This window comes from Jatropha curcas, chromosome 3 (genome assembly GCF_041381405.1).
Source record: "Jatropha curcas cultivar XTBG-Jc1 chromosome 3, XTBG_Jcur_1.0, whole genome shotgun sequence".
Lineage (NCBI taxonomy): Eukaryota > Viridiplantae > Streptophyta > Magnoliopsida > Malpighiales > Euphorbiaceae > Jatropha > Jatropha curcas.
This window is the reverse complement of record NC_143153.1, coordinates 27087820-27098503: the sequence shown is the minus strand read 5'-3', so window position 1 is coordinate 27098503 and position 10684 is coordinate 27087820. Positions and strand designations below refer to the sequence as shown.

Genomic DNA, 10684 nt, shown 5'->3' with positions numbered 1-10684 from the left:
GGAGTTTAAACCCCACTTACCCCAAGGTAATTTCTAATTTTTTTTTACAAGACCTCAATATTCGGTTGTGTTGCTGAATATTTTACTATGGCGGCTTCCAAGGTGAGACTATAAAGCTCAACACAATAATGATATTTATTAATTTTGTTAAATATTTGAATCATAATACGATATGAAATTTGGAGTTATATAAATACAATACTATATTTAATAATGTGGATTCTATATGACATATATATAATATAATACTTTTAATTTAACGAGTTGTATGAGTTAATAAAATGGACTAAATTTAGTTCACTTTTCGAAGATTAACTCAAGGAGAGTAGGATTGTTCAAATCTTATTTTTTGAATACAATCTTTATCCCAAATCAATGTGGGATGACAGTATTTGAGTCATAAAATTTAGTACAACTCACTTAATTCACCGGGTTGGATATATTATATGCCTAAATAACTATTTTATTCTAAATTTTTTAGCATATCACATCATAATGTGATAGGTCATATTGGACACGCTTAATTAAATGAATTGTGATAAATTTGCTAATAGATTCATTAAATTATTTGTTTTAACTCATATCATAGACGATCTATTTACAGTATCGTTTATCAACCCTGGTTTACTAATTTTATATATTTTGACGAATCATATTGATATGAAATAATCCTTTTTGACACCGTACTAAATGTGATCCAAATTGCGGTTAAATAGGTCGGACATACAAATAAATAAAATCCCTTACCAATTCAAACTTAAGTTGAGTTCAGGCAAGTCAACTCGACATTACACGCCAATACATCTATTTTTTAAAATTTTCTAAAACTCATCTCATCACTTTTCTTTTTCTCTCTTTTAATTTTAGTGGCCAATTAATAGAGAGAGAATTGTCGAGATTAAAGTAATTAGGTGAGATTAAAAATTAGTCAAATTAAAAGGTATGCATAATTTAAGTAATTTAAGTGTTTTTTTAAATACAGTGTAAAAGCCTTAAATGACAGATAAAAATAAAAAGAAGAAAATATGCTATTTACTTTATTAACCAGGTTTAATAATTTGGATAATATAATTTTTATTTTTCTGACCTAAATTGTTTTGTAATTAACCAAACCAAAGAGGTGGACATAATATGGTAAAACTATATATAAATGAGGTTGTTTTTCTCTTTTACTTATGGTCATATGTATTTTCAAGTTTAATTTAATTATATGCATTGAGATTAAATTCCCTCACCAAAAAATTTTTAAACACACTTTTCTATATCAGTTTAATGTAGTTAGAAATATTATTTCTAATGTTTTTGGAATCTTTCTAGTGAAATTAAACTTTAATTGATAATTATAAGAAACTTTCTTTCTTACCAATCAGATTATCATTTTGTTGATCGTATAAATAAATGTATAATATTATAAAATTTTATAGTTTTATGAATATAATGAAATCTCACAAAATCTGAAGTGTCACGAAATTTTTCATAAAAAAATATAAAACTGGGTACTGTTAATTGAAATTCAAACACTAAGAAAGAACAATAAACTTATTTTGCTCGATGATGAACGTTTTTTAGCATCTATCATTTATCAAACGTTGTTGAGGAATTAAAGAGATTTTTTAAAATATATATATATATTGACAAGTTGAAATTTTAATTGAATTTTCACTATGGATAATTTTCTTTTATTTTTGTATTATTGACATCCCATGTGAGTTTTGTTTTCTATTATAAGTTTTATCTTCTTTGTCTCATTGAAAACAAGTTATCCTTGTCAATATTAAGGAACTTGTAACGAAAATATCTCTTTTTGGCTTAGTCTCCAAATTGAATTGTGGATCACAATTTTTTATGATTAACGTTTGAAAATATACTCTGCTAAAAAGGTTTACCTTGACTATTTTTATTCATTTTAGCATTTTTAACCCTAAATGGCCCAAGAAACCACACATACACTTAGTCTTTATAATACCCCTTTGTCCCGTAATTTATGTTTTAATTTGATTTACATATGGATTAATAAAATTTAATTAATATGGTGAAATTATAATTTTTATTTCATTTTTTTCTAATATATCCTTATGTTAATATTGGTAAAAATTAAATGAATTGTATTAAATTGTTTTTAAAATTAATCAAACATTTGATTAAATAAGTTTTATTGGAAGATTAGATGTTGATATGTTAATTTTGTTTGGAATAATTATAAATTTAGTGTCTGAATTTTTCAAAAAGTTCTATCCCAGTGTTTCAATGTAAAACTTTTGCAATTAAGTGTTCGAACCCATTAAAATTTTTCAATTTGGTGTGAGGGATGCCGAAATTACAATTAAAAGATATGGGTCCACTATGCTATACTAACTTGCTGCCTGCCTTTAATGTCCATAATATGCAAAAATGAAAAGTTAATGATCAAAGCAAAAGGAAAATATGATGATGAGCTTTAAAAGGAAAAGTACCTGGTATTCACATAAAGCAGAAGCACTGTGAAATAGGTGTGGGCGTTGAGAAATGAATGAAGATCATACTTTTTGTTCCTTGACGTGGGGTTCATAGAGTCTTATCTACAATAAAGGGCTAAAAATTAAAAAAAAAAAAAATCATATTGGGGTGAGAGAGGCTCGAACTCTCGACCTCAGGATAACTCTATAGCTATGAGACCTACGCGCTAGCCAACTGCGCCACCACCCCATCGTTGTTTTAATTTGGCTACTGTATACTTTCTATAATATCAATTCACAAATTGTTATTTATGAACATGAATTCTTTGTGGAATGTAAAATGTATTTTGGAAGAACTAATAGGAAATGAAAAAATTAATGCTAAATTGGTGCAAATACAATTAGAAAGACCTGAAAATTTAGGTTGGAGAGCTAAGTGAAGCTGTGATTTTTGCATTTTTATCCTAAGCATAATCAAGCACTTAAGCCTAAACTTAGTTCAAAGTAATAAAATCTACTAAAATATCAATTTTATTAATTAGTCAGCTTAGACCATATATTACTATGGTTTCCAGAGTGAACCTATATACGATATGAGATTTAAACGAGTACCATAAATATATTATAGTACCTTTCATCCCTATGGTATGGGTCTAAATTGCAATGGTTATGTGGTTCTTGTGTTGTTTTTGTGTACTACTAACCCAATCCGTAGGTAATATGATCCATTTCTGAATCAGATAGAGAGCTAATGTTTTTTTTTATATATATCTTCTTTTTCAAAAAAATTTCACAAAAGAATTAATTGAATTTAACTAGGTAGGCCCCCAACTGGTGACCAGCCTCGTACCGGTTTGATCACTAATCCAGTCTTAAAAGATGAGCACAAACATACAAGTTGATCAACAATAAAAATGGAATTACTCATACATAAAGAGTGGTATAAAATAATATATGCTTGAGTTCAAAAAATATGTTTATAGAAAAAATATTTCTGAGTAGAGGTACCCACAATCCTCAAACAAGATTAATCTAATATCTAAAAAAGTGAGATACTCAAAAAAATTCAAAACAAGTGGATTTACTCATGTCTGAAAATATGTAGCCCTCAGATTTAGAGTTAAAAAAAAAAAAAAAGGTTTTATGTCAATGCAAGCATCCTTCATTGTAAACATTCATATGAGAGGGATAGTTCTGCATGACAAGTTTATCTGTTTCCTAAAATTGAGAAGGTTTGTTGATGAGAAAGTAGAGCCTTCTTATCGTTATCATCTACATCAATAATCTCATCCTTCTCAAACTCTAATTCAATCTCACTTCTTTTCACTCCATTAAAGGCTTGTGATTTTGAATCATCTAGTTGTGAGTACATTTGTCCTGAACCAGATATAACTGCCTCCAGTTGCTGCAGTTCTGAATCTATCAAAGCATTCATCTTTGCTCGATCTCGGTCTCTTGGGTAAGTGCAGTACAGAAAGGAATAAGTGAAGGAACAAACTGCCATTGGAATGCTAATTGCAGTTTGTAGTGCCTTGGCGAGTGATGCAGCATTTTCTCTATCTGTTTCAACTTTGACAGTGTCTAATGATGCTTTTGGAATTTTATAACCATAAATGTGCTGAGCCAAAATCCCAACTAAAGGAGGAGCAAATGAAGCTAGAACGGACTCGAATGAACTATCCAAAGCATATATGCTGGTTCGAGATTTATCTGGAACTATCTCTGCGAAGATTGGACTGTCAAACACATTATGTTTAAATCAGAGAACAAATATCAAATATTCACATATTTTATACTTATCATTAAACAATTGAAGGAGACTACAATTACAGTTTGGCCTGTGTCATTTAATACCATAACATATTGTGTTTTAACCAAACGTTCATGCAAATTACTAGGATTATTGACGAAAATAACTACAGAAAAGAGTATAATTTCATGAATTAAACTCACCCATTTTACATTTTATCCTTGCAAAGTAAAGTTTCCTTACCAAAGGATCCTCATATAAACAAAAAAATAAAAAAAAAAAACACGAAGAAAGAAAAACATTACTGCAGTAGCCGAATGGATTAAATCCAAATGGTAAACTTGCAATCCACAGAATTTGGTCGACACTTAGGTATTTGAATGACTCGAAGGGGGTTTCTTTCCACAAGTGAAACTGTGCCTTCCCTTGAAAATATTGTGATCTGAAAATTGAAAATTAATTACACATGGCACTACACCTTATGACCCATTTACTAAAAGTCATCTCTTTTCACATGAGGTCTTGAGGATCACTTATAGCACTATGCAAACAAGGAAAAAAAAAATTATCTTGGGTTCTTCGACTCATCTGAGTAAACTAATGGGTATCTTATTCAATTGGATGTTCTTGATTTGTTCCTTTCACTAATTAAAACTACAGAACTTTAGCTCTATGTAATGAGCAATACTGTTCTCACCTAGATGATGAAGCCATGATTTGTTATATATATGCTTTACTCCTTCAACCAAACATGTCAACGAGCTATTAGTTTATGAACACAAGGGTTGAAAGGATAATGTGAATTAGAAATACAAACTTGTTTGTAGCAGGAGCATTCCAAGATGTGCAGAAACCCATTATGAACAAGACCAAACCATGTATGAAGCTGGTGGATGGATCATAAGGCAATACCAGAAGCAAAACTGCTGCTAAGGGAATGGTTGACCCGGCGCTTATCTGTGACAGGATAATTCTCCCAGAATTAGGGTAGTGGTTAGCAAGGATATCTCCCATAATACCTCCAAATAAAGAACCAAGACAACCGCCAATTGTAAAAAGAGTCATAAGGAATGCAGTTTTTTCATGGGAGAAGCCAATAAGTTCTAGCCACATAGGAGTAAATGATAAAGCTGACCAAGGGAATGATCCAAAGACACCTTGAGCTACAAGTATCTGGAAAGATGGTATTTTCATAACCAGCTTTGCTTCTTTGATCAGATCATTAAATTCTGAAATATAAGACTTAAAAGTTTCATCTTTAGAAATTTTATCAGTCTCGGAGAAGCGCGGGTCATTGGCAAAGAGGCGTATCAAAATACCAACTACCACGCTTATTATTCCAACTAAATGGAAAGCAATTCTCCAACCAGGTATTCCCATAAATGATGTTGTAGCTATCAGTACAGAACAAAGCCCTCCAACAATGGAGCCAATATTTCCTGTTAGCTGCAGCCATCCAAATGCCGTACCACGATTGCCTTCTTTAGTTGAATCAGCGACAAGGGACTGAATTGCAGGTATGACTATGGCAAGTCCAATCCCATTGAGACCTCTTGAAACTGCCACCTATTTAACCAAATGCAAAAATATTTCAGTGACAATGCCAATCTTTCCAGGAGGTAGAAACCATAAAAATGGTATACTATACATGTAAATATCCTATTTCTTTCTTCAAGATCATATCAGAATCTCTTCAGATTTGGTGAAGTTAAGCTTGTCAGTGCTTCTTCGCAAAAAATTTCCAGGTCCATCATTAGCATTTGACGTTTTGAGCGCCATAATATAATCTTCAAACACGTGCATAATATAATCTTCAATTCTAAGCCTAAGCTGTAGACGACGTGATTCAGATTTCCATTTCATTTATTTACAAAGTCACCTTTCACAAAAAGTTTAAAGCAATGCTTATAAGTTAAAAAAAAAATGCATATCCTTAGATACTTGAAGAAGCAAATTCCATAAAGCTTTTTTGGCTACTGTTCTTTTTATGAGCATAGATTTTAAAATCCTATCAGGAACTTGCATCCATCCCACGATAAACCACATAGTGCCTTATAAATTCAGTAAATATTTAACCTTTGAAATGTTTCAGTGAAAGTAGAAGGCCATCCAATTATGTAATCCAAAATTTTACTTTTTCACACCAAGTACCAGAAATATAGAGAAATACAAAAAGCAGCCTTCTGCCTATCACCATTCAATCTTCTGCAGACTGTTATAGAATCAGAAAATGACCAACAAATTTAAATATTAACCTTTTTCCAGAAAATGACCCGAAAAACCAAATGGCCAAATCTTACAAAAATCACCACTTAAATATTCTGCAAGCTCTATATTAACTACAAATTCTCAGATACTAAATTCCATTTTCCCAAGAAGTGCATTTTTAATTTGACTTTACGGATCTATCCATATAACCCAAAGCAGTAAATTCTAAAATACAACAGCATCAACAAAACCCACAAAATGGGTAACTCAAAATTGCAATAACAATATTAAAGACTTCAAAACTACCATAAAATGTTATCAAAAAGAAAGAAACAGAGTAAAAAAGGGACCTGTAAAAATGTGGAGGATATAGCAACAAGAAAGGTGGCAGTAGCCCAAAGAAATGCACCAAGAGCAATAACATGGGTACGGTTATGACGTAAAGCAAGATAAGCTGCTAATGGGTAACAAAAAGACTGAACTATAGATCTAAACAGAGTAAGTGAACCTAACCCAGTTGGGTCCATATGTAAATCAGCGCCGACTTCTTTATAAACTCCTGGCAATAATGACTCATCGGCTCTCTGCATAATCCCAGCAAGATTCACTAGTACTAATGTTAACGTTTCTTGTTTCATTGTTAATGTCTTCCTTGAAATCAAGATTCTCTGGTTCAGTGCCGAGAACAGTGGATACCTCTCTTTCTTTTGCTTTCTTGAATGAAACAGGGAGAGACGTTGACTTGGTTATAGAGTTTATGGGGGTTTGAAGAGAGTTTCACACGTGGGACCTGTCAAATATTTTTGTGGGAATGGTTTTCTTTTTCTTTTGAAAGGGTGGGAATGGTTTGATAGAAGGCATAGATTTAATTATTTAATATAATTGAAAATATATGTTAGAAATATAACTTTGATATTAACCAAAAATAAAAAGATTCGAATTTGGTTTTTACAAAAAGAATAAAAAGTTAGTAAATAATATTAAAGAAAAAGAATAAAAAATACTAAATTTAATAATAAAAAAAAAAATTAATTACCATAAAACATATTATTATTTTTCACAATAGTTTTTGAGATCGAGTAATTTAGTTGTTTTAATTAATAAAATAAGATTTTGGATTTAAAAATAAAGAGGTTCAAAATTTAAAAAATTAAAAGTCCAGATTTTTAAGAGGTCCATATTTTGAAAAAGAACTCATATTTTAAATCAAAGTATATTAATTGCTGATCTGATCCGTCCGTTCTCACTTAGTTTTCAGTTGAGTTTTTATCCCATTTTCATTGGTTCACTTCAGTTTTTGAAGCTTTCATTTTTATTATCCAATCTGAATTTGGCCATAGTTTGGTTCCCGATTAATCAAGTCAAACCGATTAGTTCGGTCAAATTTTCAGAATAATGGTTTTACTGTATAATTCATTTTAGAATTAGGATAACATTTATCTATAGTGATCTATAGGTTATTTGTAGTGCAAATTAATAAAAATAAAGATTTTTAAAATTATTTCCATTTTATTTTTTTTATTCACAAATATCTGCATTTAAAAAAATGTTTTCTTTTTGAATATTGAGATAAATGATTTAAATCTAAATCTATTATCAGGTCATATACGTGCCTTGATTAATAAAAAAAAATTTTCATTTATTTATTTTATAAATAAAGTTATAAACCGGGTTTGACAAATCATTCTCTTATGAGTATTACATCATGGTGGTAGATTCATTGACACAAGACACATTACAACTACGATCTTATTATCAAACAAGTAGCAGTACAATACATTTCAGTTGGAGGAACTTTGAGCCTTTTTCCGCCATAATGACTACCATCATTCATTCATAATCTTGATATATATATGCATTAGATATACATTATTAAGTTTTCAGGAAGCACGAAGAATTCAAAGTGATCTTTTTAATAAAAAGATCAAGATTTTCATTAGAAGAACCACCATCCGCCACTACTTTTTTAGCTCTCTCTCTCAACTCCACAACATTTTTCTTAATCTCTTCCGCTTTTTCTCCATCGGTAATCTCCAGAATAGATCTTTTTATTTCATCTGCGCTTGCTACCACCTCACCACCTTCTTCTTCAACTTTAATCCGAACTCCAATCTTTAGAACATCAACCAACAACTTAGCAACTGTTGGTTGATCAGTCCATCCCGGATAAGCAATAACTGGCACTCCAGCCACCACAGCCTCCAATGATGAATTCCATCCACAATGCGTAAAGAAGCAACCAATAGCTTTGTGCATCAAAACCTTATCTTGAGGACACCATGTAACCACCATCCCCCTATCCTTTGTTTCCTCTAAGAACCTAAGAAACAATTCACTTCCTCTGTTTTCATGATCAAAACAGTTTTCTTTTGCCTTAATAACCCAAAGAAATGGTTTCTGACTATTCTCTAATGCAATTGCCAAGTTTTCCATTTGCGTTTGAGATAACAAAGTAATGGTTCCAAATGAAATATAGATGACAGAAGAAGGTGGTCTTTTATCAAGCCATTCTATGCACGCATTATCATTAGAATTCCACATATCAATATTGGAAATAATATTTTCTTCTTGTTTTTGAAATAAAAATGGGGAAACCAATGGACCAATAGGAAAAATATGATGGAGATAGCAATTCATGGACTTAACTGTCTCTTCTTCAAGTTCAGTAAAAGAATTTACCAAAACCCATTGCACTTTATCTAATTTTTGAAGAAACTCTGACACAATTTTTTTGAATATTTCAGGACTTGATGGGAATATAAAGGAAGGAAGATCTTTTACCTGTAAAACAGGCAATCCAGGCAATTCTATGGACTCGTTAGGGTTTTCTAATGAAGGAAAGGAATTAGCATATTTAAAAAAATGATAGTAAATAGAGTAGACAAGACAAGCTTGAATCCAAAGTACTGCACAAGGGATACCATGTTTTTCAGCAATATCAGGCATCCATGGCATGAATGGATTACAAATAATGCAAGAAAATTTTTTATCTGAATTGGTTATGATATTTGACAGGTTTTCAGATCCTACAGTACGTAAGGATTTTAGAGTCAAATCGACATCGCTATCGCGATCAAATTCCGGGCTAAGCCCATCGGAGTAGAAAACAAGATCAATTCCAGGAGGTTTAGAAGTGGTGTCTGTGGTGGTGGTAGACAAAGCAGTTGAGGCTTTTGACTTTAGCATTCGGTGGCGAGCAACATCATTAATAGCAATAGTAATGTGAATACCTTTTGAAACGAGGCGTTTTGCTAAGCTCAACATTGGGTTCATATGGCCCTGTAAGGCCATTGTTACCATTAGAATGCTCACTTGTTCAGCTTCAGCTACCATTTTAGTTTTTGCTTCTAAAGCTATAAGAAAAAGGAGAAGAACACTATTAGGAAAGTTTTCTTATTTTGTCAACTGCTCAGTTCAATATTGAAATTTATAAGACTTTTCCTATTAATTAATTGCAATTAATGCTTGAAATCTGCAATTTTTAACTAGGCAATCCTAGTGGATTTGGTTTTTGGATAATATTACCATAAATGGACAAAATATTGTGACTTTTCTTCAGATTTTTTCATGCTATAGAGGGCTAATTCAATTTAGTTGCAATTATACTTCCATATCTATAGAATTTAATGTGAAGAAGCAGAATGGATAAGCTTCAAATTGTTGAACCTTTTTTTTTTTCCAACAATAAAAGTACAAATCATTCTAAAGGTTAGTCAATTGGTAAAAATGAAACATATTTTCCTCGTCAAATGGAATTTGGCTTCAACGCTCTTAATTTAATACTTCTTCAATGCATTACTAGAAGAAAACATCTTTAAAATTGTTTGGAAAAAAAAAAAAAAAAAAAAAAAACTTACATAAAATTCTAATGTGCATATAAACCGACTTGACCATCTATCTAAGTATTAATATTGACAAAGTATAAATAATTTTATATCTCCAGAAAGTTTGACTCAATAGTATTTTATATTTAAAACTATAAAATTTCAATTTGCACTCCACTCACAGCCAAATTAAATTTAAAAAAAAAACATATGATTCATCTTCCATGTGGACGTTGATTATATATATATATATATATATATATATAGACATAAGTTCTAATTAAGGGTTTATCTCCCTTCACAAATTGAATATAGCAATCCCTAATTTTCATTCTCTCTGAATCTGCAATTCTTAAGAAAAATATTAGGTAAGTATAAAATTGAAGAGTTTGATTTGATCTAAGAGGTTAATCAGGCCATCATATACCGATGATGGACCAATTTCAAATATTCGGGATACCATTCAC

At 31.0% G+C, this 10684-nt stretch overlaps 2 protein-coding genes and 1 non-coding gene across 5 annotated transcripts; all 3 read right to left on the bottom strand.

Annotated features, from left to right (window-relative positions):
• Nucleotides 1-2600: 2600 nt before the first annotated feature.
• TRNAM-CAU (transfer RNA methionine (anticodon CAU)) lies at nucleotides 2601-2685 on the bottom strand. The gene is given in 2 exon segments: nucleotides 2601-2636; nucleotides 2648-2685. It is a non-coding gene; the product is annotated as a tRNA-Met (tRNA).
• An 840-nt stretch (nucleotides 2686-3525) lies between these two features.
• LOC105628061 (uncharacterized) lies at nucleotides 3526-7160 on the bottom strand. 3 transcript variants are annotated; one of them, XM_089718659.1, is made up of 4 exons: nucleotides 6907-7037; nucleotides 5834-6015; nucleotides 5003-5751; nucleotides 3526-4171 (listed from the first exon to the last, which is right to left on the bottom strand). In XM_089718659.1, exons 2-4 carry the CDS (start codon nucleotides 5864-5866, stop codon nucleotides 3643-3645), a joined length of 1311 nt encoding a protein of 436 aa, XP_089574785.1. In that variant the 5' UTR covers nucleotides 5867-6015; nucleotides 6907-7037; the 3' UTR covers nucleotides 3526-3642. The 3 variants fall into 3 exon arrangements, with proteins under 3 accessions (XP_089574785.1, XP_012064772.1, XP_037494907.1); XM_012209382.4 differs by lacking the exon at nucleotides 5834-6015 and having other exon boundaries at nucleotides 6744-7160; XM_037638979.2 differs by lacking the exon at nucleotides 6907-7037 and having other exon boundaries at nucleotides 5834-6735.
• Nucleotides 7161-8113: 953 nt separating this feature from the next.
• LOC105650018 (UDP-glycosyltransferase 84B1) lies at nucleotides 8114-9806 on the bottom strand. The gene has a single exon (XM_012236919.4). It carries the CDS (start codon nucleotides 9724-9726, stop codon nucleotides 8266-8268), a length of 1461 nt encoding a protein of 486 aa, XP_012092309.1. The 5' UTR covers nucleotides 9727-9806; the 3' UTR covers nucleotides 8114-8265.
• Between the last annotated feature and the right edge of the window lie 878 nt (nucleotides 9807-10684).